A 22,706-nucleotide genomic window follows, 5' to 3' on the forward strand; every position below is an offset into this window, starting at 1 on the left:
TTTAAAGCAAGCATCGAATCTACTTCTTTTTCTAAATCTGCCTGCCAGGCTTGAGGTATGGGATACTGATATAATCTGAAAGGAGTAGGATTTCCCACCTCAATAGTGTGAGATATTAATGAAGTACGACCTAGTTTGTCATTTGAAGAAATAGTAGTAAACTGAGAGATCATATTCTCCAATTGCCTTTGTTCAGAACTAGATAAACTGGAAAAATCATGAATAGCACTAAGGGTAGACAGATTAAATTCAGATATGGAAAAAGAAAAATCAGAACAACTTAAGGTGCTATTAAAAGCATTGAAGAAGTCCATACCTAAAATTATAGAATTCTGTACAGAAGGAATAACATAAAATGTAATTTTCCTACATAAATTTGCCACTGTGATTTCAATTTGGAGTTTGCCTGTAATAGATTGGACTGTACCATCTGCAGTAGATACTTGCAAAGATGAAATGGGCATAATGGGAATATTAGCATTTTTCAATAAATTTAATGAATGTGCTCCTATCAATGAAATATTAGAGCCACTATCTAATAAAGCTAAACACGATTGTCCTAAAATTTGAATAGGTAGATATGGCCTATTATCATTTTGTTTCCTAACTAATAAAGAGTTAATATCTAAATCTAAAATATTTGGTTGGATACAACCATTATATGGAACTACTTCACCATCAAAATTATTATTATACTTAACACTACCAATTAAAGAATTTGTGGCTTTGCAACCCTGTGAAACATGTGCGTTCAACGTATCATGACTAAAACTTAATTTCTGGACTGATTTTGATTTGTGGTGTGTGCTTGTTTCCTGAACGATGCCTTCTTCCCTTTCCGATTGGAAGATGGGTTTGAGTTGCTTGGTGTGCTTGGGCCAGCTGTCTCGTTTTCTGATGAGGTTTGATTCCCTGATTGGGTGTTGGACGGAGAAACGCTCAGGGGACGGACCTCCGACATTTCGTTTCCCGAACACTTGACACAATTTCTTTTGAGGGTATTTTCCCTACCACAACCGTGGCAGAAAATACGAGTTTGTGGGATACCACAATCATTGAACTTATGATTAGACTGGTGACAATTCCAGCAAACAACGGAACTAAAAACAGAAACATTACGTTCAGGGCCCTTATTTTGCCAAGAACGTTGTCTAAAGGAAGTTGGCTGAGAAGAAGAATTAGAAGAGGGTCGAGATGTGGATGGAGGCTGAGAAGACCAGGATAACGTTTCCTCCAAACGTTTGCACTTTACAGTGAGGTCATCAATACTCTGGATGTCCATAAGAGCTAACTGTTGATGGTAAAAAGGCAATAAACATTTTAAGATGATTTTTATTTTGGACAAATCAGATAAAGGAGTGTCTAAACGGCTACACATGCCTAAAATAGTGTTAATGAACATAGTGACAGACTCTCCTGGTTTCTGCTTACGGTTTTTGATTTCATCCAAGAGATCATCCTGGTATGAGTAAGGAAGAAAATCTGACTTCAACTTGCGAACCAGATCAGACCAACAAGATAAATTTCCTCTATTATTCATGAACCAGGTAAAAGCAGGACCGGTAAACAATTCAGCTGAAGCAGCAAACAAATTTTCTTCAGAGACACCTCTAGATACACGAAGACATTCGACCTTTTCTAAAAATGTAATCACATCATTGTGCTGTTTTTCACCGGAAAATGAAACACCCCATTTGTGTACTTGCACAGGTTTGGAGTATGTGAAACTAGGAACGACACTGACTGGAGCATTAGGAGTAGATGTGGCTATGGGGTTAACCTTAGAATCAAGCTCACCCTCCAAGGTAAGGTTTTTAAGAGAAACAGACTTTTTAAAAGGTTCCTGCTCTTCTGTAGTACACTGTAACAAGTGTACTCGGCCAGAAATATGAGCTAGACGAGATATTAATCTAACATATTCACTGTCCTGTACAGTTCCCCTAAACTTCTCTATTTTCTTCGACAAGCTATCCAACGTTTCGGATATTCCTTTCCGTTGGTCCTCAAAAGGGATATGTACAGCCGAAAGTTGGGTGAAACTCCTATTGCCTTCTTCTTGCTTCAAAGCACCCCGCAGAAGATTGCGTTTCCTATCGACAGTTGCCGACTCCTCTGGTACTACGTCCCTAATTTTCAACTCATAGTCCAATTCGTCCACCAGAAGATGTTCAACTTTAAAAGCACACATGATGAAAGCAAAAATTATTGACAAGCAATCCAAAGGTCAGAAATATGAAATATACTTAAGTTTGTACGCAAAATATATAAGTACGGAGAAAATATTAGCAACACACCAACAAAATCAAAAATGGCCAGCAAAATATATGTATCAAATAAATAAAGTAAATAAGGTATAATCAAGTAAATATAGTACCTAAATATTGGAAAAAAAAATTAATTATTATACTTGTACTAGAAAAAAAAATGTAAGTATTAACGATTACTGTACGTACAAATACAACACTGGCTGAAAGAGTAAAATAATATAATCTAATAGATGCTAGTTACTTATACTTCGTTTCAAATTCAACCCAGAATGTAAGCTGTATGACAAAACTATAAACGAGGTTTCAAAATCTCAACTAATTAATAGATACAGCAGTGACAGTATACCTGTTAAGTATTAATAAGTAATTAAAAACAAAATAAATCAGAACAGAATGTATAAAAAGATATCAGAAGGAAATAATATAAATAAAAGAAAAATGAACTAAAAGAACTACTGTCTTAGAACCTATAAAAGGTTGGCACCAAGTTGGGCTGCCGATGTAACAAAAATACTACTTTGCAGTAGTATTTGTTGAACTAAAATGATAAGATGAAATGAATGAAGGAAGGGTGATGAACTGATAATGGAAGTATGGAGAGACAGAGGCAAACTGAATAGAGTTGGCTAGCTATAGATGCAAGAGAGCAACTTGACACTCAAGGATGGATACGGCTCGTTTGCATGCCTGTCGAAGAACAGTAGATCAAAGTAGAGAGTGATGATAACTAAGAAGGGAAATATTAAGATAAGAATATATGCTCAGAAAATAGATTAAATAAATATAATAATATAATAAAAATAGAAGAATATAAGAGATAAATACAATAGACTGAATTATGGGCGCCAGAAGTTTGGATAGACCAAACTTCCAGGTATCTTACACTGCTGTTAAATATTAAATATATTAAATTATTAAATTCAAAAATGGGAAAAAAAATAATTGGTATACAAAACAAATAAATATTTATTAAATATAACTACTTAGATTTTTGACAACCTCTGAGTTAGAAAATACAAATTATGTAACTATAAAATGACAATGGGAAATAATTACCTATCTAAGTATAAATATAATTACCTATTAAATTAGTATTGGAGTAGCTTTTCTAGGAAGCATACCCCCAACTTACATATACTAGGTTAAATAACAACCTTCACCAAATATTGTACGATTAAAATACGTACAGCAACGTTAAACCCTATAGAACTAATGAACCAGAATATAATTAAGGGAGGATTATTCACAATGAATAATTTCCGTAACTCTCAAAGAGTTAAATAGGCACTAGCCTCATTAAGGTGAACCTACGGTCTACTTGATATATAAAAATCAGTTGCTTCGACACGTAGTCACTAAAAAATATAACAAGTAAAATGGATAGCTATTCAAAGGGAATAGCGTCCAAAGATATAATTAGAAATTGATTAAATGAATTTAAGTAAAGTTAAGCAAATAAGTTAAATAATTATGATTGACTAAAGAAAGATTAAAGTTATATGAATAAGTTAATAAATTAAGCAAATTAAGAGGACAAAGTATATAAATTTAAATTGATAAGTGGAGACAAGCAAGGTTAGTACTAAAAATATAAAGTTAATTAAGTAAATAAATGGTACAAGTAAATTTCAGGTAATATATAAAGGTAAAGAGAATCTCATATGGGGAAAAGATGATCTGAGCTCAAACCTCTTTGACCAGAGAGTTTACTGGTTTGGGGAACACTATCAACTATTATAGATATATAAAAACAATATGCAACTTAAATATTGAAACAAAATATGTGCGATAAACTATAAAACTTAATCATCAAAATAAATGTCCCGAGTCTTATACAAAAAATGAATGTGGTGTAATAGTGGAAGTGACAATCACTAGCAGATACTAAGTGTCCCAAAACAAACCCTAAATGGTCCCCGAGAGTGTCCTTGCTACGGATTCCAAAATCCCTGGTAGGCGAATTAGCACAGGGATGGTGCTAGCTTGTACCAATTAATATACCGATGCCCTTCTGGGGTGCAGAGGGCAGGATACAAAGTAGGTATGTGGGAGGTTCTCCAGGCTAGTCTCCAAATGACCTGGCTTGGCGTAGAACGGTTGCTCCCAGTTGTGAGGGGAGCTGACGGACTGGTTACAGTTTAAGATTTCCCCCAAGTGGCTAAAAACAAACATGTCCCGTTTTAGTTTCAATGTCAGAATCTAAGGAAAGGTCAAAGAGCCAAAGGAAAAGAAATGAGATATCTTTTTTCCAGAATGAACAACAAAAAGATCATTAGCAAAAACAATGATGGATTTGACCTTGATTCACATTACACACATTAATTTGGGATTTAACTTTAAATTCAATATTTAATACAGAATATGATTTTTATCTGAAAAATATGTCTATAAAGGGTATTTTTTTTATTATTAAAAATGGTATGGGATAATGTAATGTGTTGTAAATTTTAAGAAAAATACTGGCTTTTGGAACGAATTTAAGGTGGCTAGAATACACACAATCTAATAGAATAGAGAATAATGAATGTAATCTGTAAAATTTGAATTCAATATTAGGAGGTTGACATAACCACACAAATCAAATGATATAATTTACAGGATATGTGACAAGATAATCTTCATCTGAGTGTATATTTTCGAACTATGGATATAATTAAAGATACTAAATTCAAAGAACAACTTCGATTCATACATTTACAGAAATAAATTCAATAGGAATTTAATATGACATGAGAGCGGCCATATTCGTTCCTTTTTCTCAAACTTTTTTTAAGAGTAATAGCTATTTGTATAACAAGGGAGGAAAGTGTAACTTTTCCTCCCGAGAATGAAGTTTACTGCCCGACGCGTAGCGGAGGGCAGTAATCATTCAAGGGAGGAAAAGGCACTTTACTCCCATGTTATACATATGGGTTTTCCACCTTCCTCAAATAACAATTAATTTTTTCATTTTTACTTAATTTATTTATGTAACTAACCAACAAAATTTATTAGAACTAAAACAACAAGTAGGTACAATATAACTGTCAACTGTCAAATATAAGTCAAATTATTAATGTAAACATTGTTAAATCAAAATAACAATTTACTGTTTTTTACCGTTCTGCAAAATACAGGATGTTTTATAAATAAACGTTAAAATGTATAGATACTTCGTAATAGAAAATAGATATTATACAGGGCGTCAATAAGTTATATTTCATGAATGAAATACCATGACGTCACTTTTACTTTTCCTCCCTAGGGAGGAAAAATATTTTCCTCCCTAGGGAGGAAAAGTACAACTTTGCTCCCTACAATCAGGTCCGGAAAAGTATACTTTCGGTAGAGGTAGGTGGAAAAAAAATTTACCGGATGACATGACTTCCAATTCCTCCGGGATCTCCCAAAACTTAGTCTCCTAGCTTCTCCAAAGCACCATTAATAATTTGCCACTAAATATCACTTATAAAAGCTTGAAACTATTGTATTAAAATTTCCGTCCTTTTCAATCAGTCATCCGCCACTTTTCCGTTCTAGCGTACCAAGCGAAGTGTCAATTATTTCCCGTCGTTAGACGAGGAGCCTCACAGAACGAAACTCACATGACAGCGAATGGTGTCTAATACCAACTGAAGTACTTGTGCCAACTAATAGTTAAGTATGACGTCAGTCAAAGATTTATTTTAGTTAGATCTTATTATTTTTAAGTATAATTTAATGACAAACCGTTATTAAAATTTAAATAAAATAACTATAAAGATAATTAAAGTTAACGGACTGTTATACCTCGCTGCCCGGAACACATATTTTTAGGACACAAGGCCATAATCAAGTCATTAATAGGGAGAAAAGGTGGTTAGACCACAAAAAGTAATACAGAGGATCTTCCATTACCCAGGGCATCCTACGTAACGTTCAGTACAAAGCCTCCTTATTCGTTATGTACTTCGATGGGGAGGGGAGGTGGTACAGCTTGGGGGCCAGATAGATACGGGGTCAGGTTACGCATTGCGACCGGTTTGATTTTCGGACATGTGGGTCTCATTGTTCCATTTGAACACACATAATGTTCCCGAGGCTGGATTTGTATGTGTATCTGTGTGAGTATGTGTGTGGGGGGGGCGCATGTGCTAGTTTGGCAGGCGGGCACCTTATACCCTAGCGCCGGCACTGACTGAACTCACGTGGTCTCCAATGTACAGTGTTTCTCGTCCATCTTTTGATGTTTTGTCGTGCCACGTGTCCTACCCAGTTCCATTTAATTTGTGCAATTCTTCCAATTACATCTTCCACCTTCGTGTGTTTCACACATCCTCATTTCGTATATGTTCCTCAGAGATACTCCTAACATAGCTCGTTGGCTCGCCCTCTGTGTCGTTCTCAATCTATTGGCTGATATCTCTGTAAGTATCATGGTCTTCATTCCATACGTCATAACTGATAGAATACAACTAGTGAATACCCTTTTCTTTAGTTTTATTGGTATATTTTTCTTTTTCACACATCAATGAGTCTTTTTACTGCTGCCCAATTTATTCGGATTCTTTTAGTTATCTCTGCCGTTTGATTACGTACTCTTCGACATTCCTTTTGCCCTTTTGGGTGTGTTTCACTCCTTCTCGGGGTTGAAAAAATATACGTCCAAAATAAGTCCGAAATTCAATAAACTAACGTATTCTAAGTAACTTTTGTTCTATAGAGTTTTTTCACTAAGTCAATATTTTTCGAGTTATTTGCCAGTGAATATGTTAATTTTTCAACAAAATAACCACATTCACAAAAGTAAGTATTTTGCCGAAAAAACTATTCTTAGCAAAAATATAGCCTATAAAAAAGTGAAAAAAATTATGTATACATTAGATATTTTTAGACCTAGTACAGTTATAGATAATGTAAAATAGGTTCATATTCGTCTTTTAAATCGAATATTTTAACGTGAAATAGATGTCCATTCAATCCAAACGGTTCTTTAAAAGGACGTCGCACACATCTTATGGAAAATATAATGTCACTCAAGTTCAATAAAACTTACATCAATAGATTCGTTTCAATGTAACGGTCACTTATTATCATTGCGCCAACTCTGAATTTTCAGTAATAAGAACAAGAATTGATATAAATTAATCTGAAATCAAATGGGTAGGTACATAAGTTAGAGAGATAAAAAAAAATTTAAGATATCCAAATTATCGGGAGTTCATAAATCTTCTAAGATTATTAAGCCTCTTACCTTGTAAATCATAAATGACAACGCACTTCCAGTGACGCACCGTAAAACAAGGGTATTTAACGCACTAATGAGAATTTAACAGAATTTTATTTAATTTACACTATTGAATTACGACTTAAATTGCATTCTACTGTGTTTTAACATTATCGATCAATTAAAAGAAAATTAGGCAAATCGTTTTCTTTAGAACGAATCAAAAGTTTTTGTCACTAGTCAACTTTATCTGGTAATTATTGTAAACTAGTAATTATTATAAAGAGTCGTTATGTTCCGCCAAATGGTTAGTTTTTGTCGAACTGTTGTTCTACTATTACCTATTTTAATTAGTGAAAATGCAGTGTTATATTTGTGATGTTCGAGTTCGTGCTAGAAGTTTTCGTCGAGTTGAGAACTTAGATAATCTTCCACCGAGATTTCAGGAGATTGCATTGGGTCGCTGCATGAACAACAATCTACCGGAAGCCAATTTTGATATTGGGATTGTGATTCACATAAACTGCTACAGATACATCATTGAAGAAATTGAACAAGGTAATGATGATAATGTGAATGCTTGTAGATTCAAGTGTGTATTACAAAGAAATAATTTATGTTTTGTATGTGATAGAGCTAGAAATCTGGAACGTTTGTCATTAGAAGCTAGAGTAGATATCTACATGAAACGAGAGATTTTTGTAGGAAAGGGTGATTTATGTTGCAGTGATCACATAAATGATGACAGTATGCTAGATCATAATATAATAGAGAATTTGCGTGGTAATATGCGTAATGTTAACTTAAGTCCGAAAGAAGTTTCAGAGTGGTTTCAAGCGTTACGTCTGACAGCAATTGAAAATACTACTAATCGTTTCGAGACAGACACGGGTATTCCAGAGGACTTCTTCAAAGCATTGACAAACTTATGCAAAAATAATTTTCAAGATCTTTATACTTATTGCGATGAGGTCGTAGTTTATGATAGAACTAGAGTTATTACTAAAAAGGATTTAATTACATTTCTTATGAAATTAAAATACAATTTAAGTGACGATTTATTAAAAATTTTGTGCTCATATTCTAGCAGATCCAACGTTAGTCTGACAATAACTGCAGTACGTACAAGTTTTTGTCAACGATTTGTTAGAGAAAATCTGGGTTTAGAAGCAATTGGTCGCCAAGAATTTATTAGAACCCATGTTACAAATTTTGCTAACTCTTTGTACAATCCGAATCCTGACAATCCTCAAGTCATTATTTACATAGATGGAACCTATCTCAAAATTCCCAAATCGTCTAATTTTCGAAGTCTTCGCCAAACTTACTGTCTACATAAGGGTTATCATTTAATCAAACCTGTTTTAATAGTCGGACCTGACGGATATATTTTGGACGTACAAGGCCCATATTTTTGTGATTCAAGAAATAACGATGCTGCAATTTTACAACATCACCTTGAAGATGAGGAACAAGACGAAGTAAATAACTTGCGTAACTGGCTGCAACCAAATGATATGTAATTGTAGATAGAGGCTATCGTGATTCTATTCATTTATTAAATTATTTAGGCCTAGAATATCATACGCCACCACTTCTACCAAGAGGACAAAGACAGTTGTCTACTGAAGATGCTAATAAAGCGCGATTAATTACTAAAACAAGATGGATAGTTGAAGCTCGGAATGGACATTTAAAAAGTATTTTTAAATTGTTTTGTGGATTAATACCGGTCCATCATGTGCCTAATATTAGAATGTTTTTAAAAATTGGGTGCAGTTTAATTAATAAATATTTTCCACCTATTCAAATGCAAGGTGCAACTGCAGAATTGGCAGAAACAATGCAGGAATTGGCTGCATATGAAAATGTCGTAAAAGCTCGTGTAGAAGTTGACAGTTTGGACTTACAACGTATTCAAGACGATGCGTGGGTGAATTAAGATGAACTTATTTTACCAGAATTTCCCATTTTCTCGTTACAACAGATTAGAGATTTGACTATTGGAATCTACCAAGTAAAACTTGCACCCAGTTACATTCAAGATAAATTACAGAGAGAAAACATTGAACATTTTACATTTCAAGCACTTTTAGAAGAACAGGGTCTTCTTAGAGCTCGTGTTTACTCTAGATTTCGTCAGGCGACTAAACATCAATTATGGATAGCTTTTTAACCAATCCATCTAGAAAATGACGGTGACAATATACCAATCGACGGCTACTACTGCACTTGCAAAACTGGTGCATGAACTGTTGGATGCTGTGCTCATGTTGCAAGTGTATTATGGTATCTAGGGTATGCAAGGCATGACGCAAATGTAAGGTATCCATCAACACAGTTATTACATTCTGTCTTAGACGCTCCTAATAGAGACGTGCATTTGAATCAGTAATTGTTGACTTTTTGAATACCACAACTTGGTTTTCAATTTTTATATATATATTTTTAATAATTAATGACAACATGGATTAGGCCTAATGGGGAAACCAAGCAAAAAAAAACGCGCCTTGCATTTTACCTCAATGGTGGTGGGGAAATGAAATGCATTATTTAATCGAAATTAGTTACAGATTTTATGTATACTTACCATACATAAATAATAAAAAATGATTAGTATTGCACAACATTTACACAGACGAACCACTCACTAATGAATGCATTATTTAATCGAAATTAGTTACAGATTTTATGTATACTTACCATACATAAATAATAAAAAATTGATTAGTATTCCACAACATTTAAACAAGCGAACCACTCACCATTGATAATTTTTAACGAACGCCTATGTAATAATTAAATATTTGGTGAGAAGTAGGAAAGTATAAATAGTTTCACTAATCCGCTTTTAGGACCCGCTGGGTTTAAGCTGCTTTGAATAGCACCCTGAGTAATAGTGATTGTATCTGACATTTTTATGAGCTCCCAAAATATGATTTTGATAAACTTTAATTGCAATTTGCGCCGTAATTAATCATAATTAAGTGTTGGCGCAATGATAAGATTTGATCGTTAATTTAAAACGAATCTATTCGTATAAATTTTATTGAATTTGAGTGACATTATATTTTCTATAAGATGTGTGCGATGTCCTTTACAGCAAAAACCGTTAAGAATGTACTAATTGTCTGATTCTACCATTCGTGTTTACTATTCATCTTCATTCCCCTCTCTTGTTTACTATCTATCTTTTCTAAAACTTTAATACATCTAATGATGTTTTCTCATCATTAGATGTGAGATGAGAAAATAAGTAACTTTTATTCGAGACATTTCTTTGAATTATGGATAGACGGCGCTATAATTATAAGAAAGCGATTGTTGGAAACGGAAAATTAAATTAAAAACGGCAAGTCCCCACAAAAATGGAAAACTTTACTTAACTTTTTTCGTTTTAGGACCTACTCTTCACAACCCAATAGGTCAACAAAGCGCTCGAGTGACTGCACATTTAACATACTTTGCTCCCCTTCCATTAGATAAATCTAAATACATCTTATAGTCGAGGAAATGAAACTGAAAAAATAGCAAAATCTCGCAATTTTTTCGTCCAGCATCGATTTGTACAAAAATTTGGGATTAGGCTCATTTCACCCTCTAGTTTATTTTCTATGTTGAGCCGTTGTACGCTTTTGTTTTTTAAGGGTGAAAACTACTTGTAAAAAATTATAAAGCAACATTTTAAACTTTAATATTGTTAACATTTGGTTCTTATTAGTTACATAGTGATTGTTTAATGCTTTAAAATATACTATCATAATATTTCAACCCTTAAAACCACTCTTGTTGGAGCTATATTTAAAAAATTACTTATCCTAAAAGAAAAATTTCGGCTTGCATCGATTTACATAAAAATTTATGATTAAGATCATCTCATCCTGTACTTCATATTATATAACATGCTCAAGGGCGTCTATTATTTTTAGGGGTGTAAACTACCCCTTATTTTCAAAAATTATATAAAAACATTTTAAAATTTAATATGGGTAAAATTTGGTTTTGATTGGCTAAAAATAATTATTGTTTTATGCTTTAGGATATATTATTAGGTACATAATTTCAACCCTTAAAAACCACCCTTAAGAACATTACAATTTTTATAAGTAGATTATTTAGTACAGAAAAAAAAACTAGAATTAAAGGATTACAAAAACATTTATTTACACAAAAATACGAATTTACAAATATCTAGAAGTACAATGACAAATAGTTTTTAAGTCATCTTCCAGTATACGAACCAGTTCTGTGGTATTATACATGCATTGAAAATGTTACATAAGCGGATTATTCAAATATTTTGAAAAAAAAAATGGTTTTTTAAACATAGCTTCTTTATTTTTGGCGATAAAAAGTTTTTTTAATAATGATTTTACAGGATTTTTAAAGAAATATAAGACTGTGTAAATTAAGTTCCGTTAGATCCCTTTCTTTTTAATTGGGGTGGGTTTAAAGGGCTCGAATAAGGGAGTGTTTGCTCGTAAATAGAGGTTTTAAACAGCTATATCTCGCTAACTGTTCACTGTAATGAAAATCTATGCATAAAATTTTAACACCTAGAAGAGCTACAATTTAGTAATTTATCATTTTTTTTTTATATCTCCAGTATTTTCGGAGATAATTGAAACTAAATGGTGAAAAATACAAAATTGCAAAAAATCAATTTTTCTTTAAACTCCCAATTTTTCTAAAATTAGGCCTTTTAAATAGGTCAAACTTCTTGGGTGTATTAACAATAGAAATATACAAGGAGCTACAGAAAGGTTAAGACCAATTTTTAATTAGGAGGGTAGTTAGGGGGATATTATATTATCACAGATTTTTTCGTAGAGAAAAGCAGGTACCAACCTTTTTTTGATCATAAGTCGCTCTATTTTCATATTAGAAATTTTTTATTATTATTTGAAAAATTTTATTGTATGCTTGAAAAAAGATTAAGTTTTCCTCGAAAATTGCAAAGTTTTCCCGTTATATGGCTTTGAATATTTAAAATTATGCAATTGACGAGAAAACTAAACTTTAACATGCTGTATCTCGGTTTGTATTGGTCTTAAAAATATTATAGAAAAATAATTTATTTTGTGCTACTAAAAGGTACAATTCTGATATCTACAGCTTTTTTGATTAAACGCATATTTTTCGAGGTATTCTCAAAAAACCCTCTAAAAAAGTCGATTTATTCGACGAAAAACTGTTACATTCAAGCGCGAATAACTATAAAAATATTAGTTTTACGAATAAAATGAAATAAACATGTTTTTCTTAGAATTATATTTTACATCGATTTACATGGTTAAAATGTAATAAAAAATTCTCACCCACGAGATGGGGTGGCAACCACCCCCAAGGTTTTAGGGTACGGCGGCATGATACAGAAAATGATCCTTGGACTATTCCCTACCTTCTGTAAAAATTTCAAGTAAATTCATGCTGGGCGAAAAAATTGCGAGCCAAAATGTTTCATTTCCTCGACTATTAATACAATTTTTTATTTTTACTGAAAATAAACCGGAAATTTACTTAAAAATAAGTTTATTTTGACGTCGTGATTTTCAATTCGGATTATCAAGTTATTTTCATTTCATTTATTCAATTCCTATGTTCCGATTTCCGAAGTGGAAATCGATATTATGTTCCCAGTAAAAATAGTAAAAGGTAGCTCAATGCTGTGTACATTTCCATTCTATCTCTTTGATCACATGCCTGTTTAAAATCTATAGCTAGAGCGTGAATCGGAAGTTTATATTCATAACATGTGGGCTTGGAGTTCCCTAGTATTCCCCTGGTTGTGATTGGTGTACCTGTTCTCTTCAGTCTATCGCGTAAAATATTCGCTAATAGTTTGAACAGGTGTTTAGGGGAGATATGCCTGAGACGGCATACTTTTTTTTAATGTTTTGTAATCGATAATCGATAGAGTTAGACATGTAATAAAAATCAAAGTCAGTGCTAGGAACATTTACATAAATATAACATTATTTTTTAACAAGGTACATATTATAGTTTTTTTCTGAAAAAATAAATTGTAAAGTATTACATGTGCCATCTCACCCACATACGTGTGGGTAAGATGGCATACCGTTGAAATAAAGGCACTAATCTCGACTCATAAGTCACAAATAATTTTTTTTTGTAGTCTTGGGTACACCGGCACATTCGGAATATGACCACTTACCACAAATTTGGCAAGGTTAGTCATTTGGCACATCTTAGTCAGGTTTTTCGAGAACGAGATAATGAGCATTACAAAAAATATAAGCAGCATCTCCTCGTCACTTGTCTCAACATCGACGGAATCGATTTTGTCGGTTCGAATTCCTCTTAAAACGACCCATAGCGGTAACTACAAACTTCAATCATATAACAAAATTAATGCAGTGTAAAAACGCATAAGGGTGAGATGGCATACCTATGCCATCTAATCCACCTGCTTACTATGCCATCTCAGGCAACATTGCATTCATACCGTTTTTTTAACCTAATTTTTCTTAAGCACATTTTTAAGATATAAATCGATACTGGCGTGATAGGCATAAGGTAAAAGAACATCATAAAATTTAAAAACTTAACTCAGGTATAAAGACTCGCGAATTATAATGTGATACAAAAAAAGTCAATAAATATTTTGTCCTACTTAATTAACATTCCAAAGGCTACTGCTGTCAAAATAAAACTAACATGCATAAGTTCAACAATGTTGACATATTTTAACTTGAGGAACTGAAAACTGTCACACTAGGCACCAAATTTGGAATAGTTTACGAAAAACGCATGATATGCCATCTCAGCCAGTATGCCGTCTCAGGCATACTTCCCCTAACCCTTATCCGGGCAAGACGTTTTACTTATGTAACCGGGCCCCTTGGACCCACCACTGTTCCTGAATGTACTATTCACATTTCTAATACTCTTTTTTGATTTTTTATTGAAAGTAATTTTAAATTGATTAGACAAAAAAAAAACAGTTGATTAATTCATTATTTTTATTTTATTGCAATATTCATTAACTTTCTTAATTATACAGTGATTGTTACACATAGTCATTTCTACTACATACTTCGCAAATTTGTTTTTGTTTCCTTTCTTTTTTTGTTGGGCACATGTGACACCTTTTCTTTATTAAAACTGAAGATTTTTCTAGTTTTGGCTCTTTATTATGTGCATCAACTTCCTGTAAGCATTTGTCAATAACTGTTTTGTTTCCCGATGTAGTCTCCTTGATTATCTTCTCAAAATTTGAGGCACCACTAGTTGTTGTGCTGTCGTTGTAAGAAACACAATATTCGCTTTTCATCTTTGTTGTCAATCCAATTTGGACGTAAATTTGTCCAAGTAATAAATGAATAAAAATGAAGCTACCCCAGCCACGTCTAAAATATTCCTAAAAAATTTAAAAGGGCAAAGTCTTTTGCACATATACTTATGAACCATTGGGTCTAGAGTATCGACACCACATTTTGTATTATTATATAATAGAGTATTAGTCGGTCAGACGGCTCAGTGGGCAGAGGCGCAATCGATCGACAAATCTAGTGGACATACAATCGAGGTTCGAGCCCCAGCTCGGTCATTTAAAAATAAAAAGGCCCACGTCGTAGTATAAAATTCTATATAGAATCTACGACTTGGTGTGAAATAAACTGGTGTCTGATCGGCCTATGGAGGAGCAGTACGGCAAGGGATAAGGGTTTGGGGCTTAATGATACTCCTCCATAGATCCCTACCGAAGGACGTTGACGCCTAAAAACGGTGCATATGTAAATATAGTATCATATCTGGGTTTTTGCTAATATCATCTTCATAGTCAGCATTGTAATTCATGGTAGACAGGACACTTTTTTCTTTTTTCGGAAAATAGGTAACACGAGATATTTTTGGGGTGAATCTGAAAATTGAAGATTTCTCTAAACGGTTCTGTTTGGTTGAAATGTCTGAGGAACTCTTGTTTCTCTTATTTTTTTTTTCACTCTGCCCACCAGAATTAGCCAGTTTATCAGTAATTGCTGTGCAAGAGCAAGATCAATAAAATAATTATCTCAAGTCACATTCCTGTTAAAATTATAATAAGGCTCAACAAGTTTCTTTACAACTTAAGATGCAAAGCCCTTTGCTACTGTATTTCCGTTTTTCCTGTATATGCTGTTACACCTAAAGGGATATGTTTACAAGTCACAGGCCCACCATATTTTCATGCCATATTTATCTGGCTTTGAAAGTATAGAAAGGACACCTTCCTGAATACGGAACAAGTTGCTAATCTACCGTTTTTTCCTTGCAAATAGTATTTCTGAAAGTTTTGATTGACTTGATTCCATACATCGCATATAGCTGCTAATTTATCGTTCCTTCTTCGTTCAGGCCTTGTGTCTTTAAAGTCAAATCGAACAAATCTTAGTAAATGTTTGAATCGTTTTATCCCCATATTAGCTTTAAATATAGGAGATTCATATAGTGGAGTCAATGAAGGTTTTCACCTCCGATTTCGTTGAACCTCCATCGATTTTCATGAAAATTGGTAAGTATATAGAGGATACCTCAAGAATCAAAGGTGACATGGTGCCAACTTGCGCTTTTACCCTGGGGGGGGGGGGATGCCACCCCTTCTCGGGGGTGGAAATTATTTTATTGAAAATAATACCACTAATCGATAGAGGGACAAATTATAAGTAAAATTTGTTATATAAAGTTATTCCAATAAATCAATAGTTTTTGAGTTATTAAAGATCAAAAGTTTTGATTTTTCCTGAAAAAAATCCATGTTTTAAAGCAGTTTTTCATAAATAACACAAAAACCATAAGTTTCTTTAGAAAAGTTGTTATTACCGAAATCGAAGTTAATATAAAAATAAATAAGCTCCTTATTCGAAAAATCCTTTATTACATATACAAAGTGAGTTATATGCAATTGAATATATATTTTTTTCCGCGAGTACTCAAATCTTAGTATTCAAGCTTAAATAACAGGAAAACGATGCACTTTGTTAAATATAGATATTAAACATTTTAATAAAGTACCTAAAAGTAACTATCAAAAAGCTATATAAGAAGTCGATAGCATCAAAATTAAGCAAGTTATGATGGAAATAAGAGGACCCTTTCAGATGTTTTAGGGAAGAATGAAAAATGAAACATAGGTACGTCATTTCCACAACAATTAAAATTTATAGTAACCCATTTAAAACTTTATTTATTTTAAGATGAGTAATAACTTCAACAATTTTGACCGGTTTAGAATGCATATTTTTGAAAAAAAAATACGATTAAAAAAAATTAGAATTTTTCAAATTTTCGTGAATTTCATTTTCTTTTGATAATAACTCCAAAAATACACGATATACTTAAAACATGGTACAGAACAAAATTTTAGTTTTAACTTTATTTAAGCTTTTTCTTTTTTTAATATTTTTTTACGACAAAAAATAACCGAGGTAAAAACATTTAAAACCTAAATTTTACTGCGAGAACCATGTAACCGGGGCTATTTCACCTTGTATTTAAAAAAATAATAAAGAAGGATTTAGCAAATTATGTTTAATACAGTGTCATAGACCGTTTACTTAGCTCTGTAATGGTTTTTAGATAAATCTCATATTTCAAAAATTAACTGAGTTATTTTAAAAGAACCAATAACATTTTCTTTGAAAAAATTTTATAGCGGAGATTTTGTATGTATACAGGTTGTGGGAAGTCCAATTAGTCGTTTGTTGTAGGAAATGCGAAAAAAGTTTATTTAGCTGAGATTGGGGCGTAGATAATATCAGAATTTAAATACATTTCCAAATATACAGGGCCACCCATATTGACAGGGTGAAACAAAATTATCTTTTGTTTAATGGAACACCCTGTATATTTTTACATTTTTGGATTCTCCTCTATGTTTTATTTCTTAAAATATCAGGTTTTGTGATGTTATACGAAGTAGTTTAAAAGAAAATTACGTTTCTTTTTTCAAATTTCATAGCAATATTCACCCCCTGTATAATTGTAGTGATTTGACATCAGAAAATCAATTTATGTTCAAGTGATTTTTAATATAGTCTATTATTGTTAAAAATTATTAATCTAGTAAAACGTTTGATTTTAGCTAATACAGGGTTGGTCGAAACTGAATGAGTGTTTCCTCAAAGTTTGAGAGTATGAGTTTTCTCCAACGGAGCAGCCTGTAATGCCTGTAATGAGCATTATAATGAAATGCTATTGTATGGCACTTTATTACTTCCCGCCCTGCCAGTGAGAACTGAATTTATTTTTGAGATCCCTAACTTTATGTCTTTAATTATTTTAAATATTGTAAACGATTAAAAAACAATCAAATTAAATTGAAATGAATAACCAGTGTATATCTTCCACATTTACTTCATATTTAACGTAGCCTGTACCATAACATTGCACAGATTATTATCCCTTTATAGCAACGATATACCATGAATGTGAATTCATACTTGAGAAATGTCCTATATTCAGCCTCATAAAAAAAGGGATTCTTCAAACATAACATATATGCAGACAAAATCAGCCAAAGTGATTTGCGATATCTAATTAAAGGCCGTACCAAGTTGGTTTTGTTGAATATAGCATGAAAGCACGACGATACTTTAGTGATAAGCGTATTTTTCGTAGTAGCTATAGTATGTTGTTTTATATTATGTATTACCTATATTAAATTAGTTTTAGTATATTTCGTTTATCTAAAAAAATGCAAAACAAACAAAAATTCTGTTTTTCTTGTAGTTGTTTTTTCGTATAGATATTGTTTTATATTGTAGTAAATTGAATTTAGTTTTAGTACAGTAGGAAAAATGAAAGAATACCCATGAACGAACATATAAAACACGCTGTGTTTTCCTGTCACCGTGTCGCACAAAAAATTGGCCAGCGCAAGTACATGTAATGATTATTGTTACATGTACTTGCACTGGACAATTTTCTTTGTGACACGGTAACAGGAAAATACAGCGTGTTTTATATGTTCGTTTATGGGTATTCTTTCATTTTCCTGACTGTATGTTCCGTTGGTTTGTAGAATTATATTTAATTAGATTTGCTTTAATTACTAAAATAAATAAATTTTCAATTATATTTTATGTATTTGTGGAAAAGGAAACCTAGCATTAGCGGCCACATTTCTATAACGGCCAATTGTTTTCTATTTTTAGTGGCCGTTATTGGCAGGTTTTACTGTACCAATAATATTTTATTAAATTATGAAATATTATTTAAATAATAAATTTATATACTTGATAAAAGATAGTTTGCTCAGAATTTACTCCTCTATCTAATTATGGGGTTATTTTTAATAAAATATTGTTCACCCATGAGAAGGGGTAACATCCACCCCCAGGATAAAAGCGCAAGTTGGTACCACATCGTTTTTGGTTCTTGAGGTATCCTCTAAGTACTTACCAATTTTCATGAAAATTGATGGAGGTTCAACGAAATCAGGGGTGAAAACCTTCAGTGACTGCCTTTTTGGAAATATAAAAGAATAATTTTTTTCGTGATTGTTGATTTGCTAATTTTCTGATTTTCGGTTGCTATAAGGTTTGAAAAATTAATAAAAATTATAAATCATGCACATAAATGTAAAAAAATATTTATTTTACTTAATTAAACGAGATTTCTTGAGCCAGAATGCTGAAATCTGCATTTTTATCATTAAAAAAAAGGTGGATTTCACCCCTAAAATGCAGAAAGCGCAACTTGGTGCCATATCACTTTTGTTTTTTGAGGTATCCTCTAACTAATCAACAATTTTCATGAGAATCGATGAAGGTTCAAAGAAATCGTGGGTGAAAACATTCAGTGACTACACTTTCAGAAATATAGAAGAATAAGATTTTCGTGATTGCGACTTGTTAATTTTTGGATTTTTGGTTACTATAAGGTTTGAAAAATTAAAAAAAAAAGTAATTTATGGACATAATTATAAAACAAATATCTATTTTTCTTAATTAAAGATTACTTGCGCCATAATGCGGAAATCTGCATTTTTTACAATTTAAAAACTAGGGGTGTATTGCACCCGTAAAATGCAAAAGCGCAAGTTGACGCTATATAACTTTTATTGCTTGAGGTATCCTCTAACTACTTACCGATTTTCATGAAAATCGATGAAGGTTCGATGAAATAGGAAGTGAAAACTTACAGTGACTGCACTTTCAGAAATCTAAAAAATAATTTTTAAAAAAGGGGTGTATTTCACCCCTAAAATGCAAAAAGCGCAAGTTGGCACTATGTCACCTTTGTTCCTTGAGGTATCCTTTAACCACTCACCAATTTTTATGAAAATCGATGGAGTTTCAACGAAATCTGAGGTAATAACTCATATCCACCTTCATTGACTATACTAATAAAGATTACTCAAAAGTACATTTTGTAGCAAATATTTAGACCATAGGTATAAACACAAATAGGGTCCAATGGGCCCCGAGTGGCCACTTTAAATAACAAAATTTTTTCGACCCATTAATTTCAAAAATATAATGAATATTTTGAATAGCTCATGACTATGTTAACGGAAACATACTTCTAACCAAATTCATCAATGCCTAAAACACAATAAACATATTTTATTGGTTTATGATAAAAAAAGTGACGTCTCGGTTCCATTGGATCCACCTTGGCCGAATAAGGGTTAAAAGAACCATCACTTGGTACATTTTTAGCACTGCTTATTTCTTTTTTGTATATTGTACATATCAGTACTTTGGACCAGTCCTTTGGTATCTGCTTTTTTCCCAGATTTCATAAGTACCTAATAGGTTAGGCGTTACCTAATAGGTTTAGGACGATGTTATGCATAACTCGACCAAGCGACAAAACATAGTTTTGAGATAAATGGCTTCAAAGTTTTTCGTTTCTTAAAAATGCATTTATTTTGCACAAAATTTTAAGAGAAGAATGACCTCCTATAACTCTTTTTGGTTGCAAAGTTTCAATATAATCGCACTTACTATATTCTAGAAAGAAATAAAATGTCGCTTGGTCTACTTATGCTTTAAATATATTTGAGGGAGTTTAGCTGTTATACATTACTAGACCAACTACCATTTATGTCATTTGGTCTATTAATGCAAAACAAAATATTGCGATATGCCTCTTGTAATCACTAAATAAATAAACTAGTATTTTTTTAATTTATATATTAAACTTGTATTGCTACAACATAATCAATTCAATTATCATTAATACGCCAGTCAATGGGAGCAAAAATAGGATATTGCCTCCGAATTCTCTCCTACTATATAGATTTTATTGAAATTTTGGGAGTAGCCTCTACTTATCTCCTAATTCAAAGTCTACCCTATGCCAATGTACAAATACAATAACAAATACTCCTAAAACTTTATATACTTGCATTAGAATTCGAAATATTTTTACGTAAAAGATACTTACCTATAATACTTACAATTAATAATAATCTAGTTTTTCAAATAGTCCGACAACTTAGCTCTATTACACCAAAATATAATAAATTGATTACAAACAAACACCACTATTTCCCTATGGCACAACACTAAAGAATTCTTCTTCTTCTTCTTCTTCTTCTTTTCTTTTATGTAGGCTTTAAAGCCTGTTTCTTTTTCAATATTAGCCTCCTAAATAGTAGTTTAAATTACCGCACCATCTTTTGCTTGCTCTGTCAATACTTCTTCATCCATTTGGTGACTAACGAATTCCAATATCTTAAAAAATAATACACTACTGCACTGAACAGATATCGATACAGATAACAGAACACATAAGAGAATCGTGCTTTTACACATAGAAAAGTGACACAGGTTTGTCAAAGTAACAGGGACTATTTCCCTATGTTGCCTAATCAATTATTAGTTATATTTGATTTCTTGTTATAGGTAATCCATTTTAGTAGTTCCAATGTGACACAAAATCTAGATATGGGATGAAAAAGTTTATTTGAAGAAAGTGTATTTTTTGTTCATCTTAATGGCGGTAAAGGCTAGTTTTTGTAATATTTTATTTAATTATAGAATAATTTCCATATACTAACAATTATTGTCTCCGTCGCGGAGACCTGCATCGCCGAGTAAAATGTCTAAACCCATCACTAGGAAAAAACTTCATAATATCACTTAAAATCAAAAATGGAGAGGAGCAAAGCGACTCAGGGAAAATAACAAATATAGTAGAATCCTTCTATAGCGAATTATATGACACAAAACAGGAACCTGATAATAACTCAAAAGAAAATCTAAAAAGAAAAATTAAAAATGTCAACCCTGAAATTATAGAGGATATAGACGTCCCTGAAATCGAAACCGCCCTATCTCAAATGAAAAATAACGAAGCTGCCGGTCCAGATAGTATTCTTGCTGAAATGCTTAAGAAAGGTAACCAAGCTATTATAGAGGAGCTAAAACTCCTATTAAATCTATGTCTACATAAGGTAAAGATACCTCACGATTGGAATGAGAATATTACAATACTGCTATTCAAAAAAGAAGATAAAAGAGACTTAAAAAACTACAGACTTATCTCACTACTCTCACAAATGTACAAACTCTTTATTAGAATCATAACCACTAGACTAACAAATAAAATGGACAGTTATCAGCCAGTTGAACAAGCAGGTTTCAGAAAAGGGTTTAGTACCATATATAATCTCCTCACTATGAAAATATTGATAGAGAAGGCAAACGAATGCAATCTAGATTTATGTTTAGCCTTTATAGACTATGAAAATGCGTCCGAGAGTGTCAAGATATAGGGGATCGAAAAAGCTCTAAATAACAGCAGAATAGACTCCAGGTACAGGCAACTCTTACATAACATCTATAAAACAGCAACTATGACAGTCGAATGTGAAAATAAAACAAACAAAACGAATCCCATATAAATACGTAGAGGCGTAAGACAATGAGATGTAATATCCCCAAAACTCTTCACCTTAGCTCTGGAAGACGTCATTAACCTTCGGATGACCAAGCGGGGGAAATTGTGACCCCAGCGTATGTTTTTGTTTAATATATTCAAAAGTATTTTCAATTTTTAACTCATTATTTTTTTATTTGACTTTAATATCATTCTATTATATCCTCATATTTTGAAATAAAAAAATTCCCTATATTTTACGAATAAAAAATATATTCTGAAGTTGATGTTTAGTAAAATACCGTCTGTTATGTGTAATTCCAAGTAGTTTTACGTTAATGACGTCGACTTTGCAAAGTAACAAGACACTTACTCAACATACACACTACACATGACACTAATACTCATGTTGTGACTGGTTG

At 32.4% G+C, this 22,706-nt stretch overlaps 1 protein-coding gene across 1 annotated transcript; it reads right to left on the minus strand.

Annotated features, from left to right (window-relative positions):
• Window positions 1–759: 759 nt before the first annotated feature.
• On the minus strand, window positions 760–6,027 carry LOC126884041 (uncharacterized). Its single transcript, XM_050649829.1, has 2 exons — window positions 5,619–6,027; window positions 760–4,425 (listed from the first exon to the last, which is right to left on the minus strand). The coding sequence occupies exon 2, from the start codon at window positions 2,186–2,188 to the stop codon at window positions 773–775; it is 1,416 nt and encodes a 471-aa protein (XP_050505786.1). The 5' UTR covers window positions 2,189–4,425; window positions 5,619–6,027; the 3' UTR covers window positions 760–772.
• Between the last annotated feature and the right edge of the window lie 16,679 nt (window positions 6,028–22,706).

Source organism: Diabrotica virgifera, chromosome 4 (assembly GCF_917563875.1).
Source record: "Diabrotica virgifera virgifera chromosome 4, PGI_DIABVI_V3a".
Lineage (NCBI taxonomy): Eukaryota > Metazoa > Arthropoda > Insecta > Coleoptera > Chrysomelidae > Diabrotica > Diabrotica virgifera.

Coding starts and splice junctions, on each gene's coding strand:
- LOC126884041 (XM_050649829.1), bottom strand. CDS start 2,188: ATGTGTGCTTTTAAAGTTGAACATCTTCTGGTGGACGAATTGGACTAT.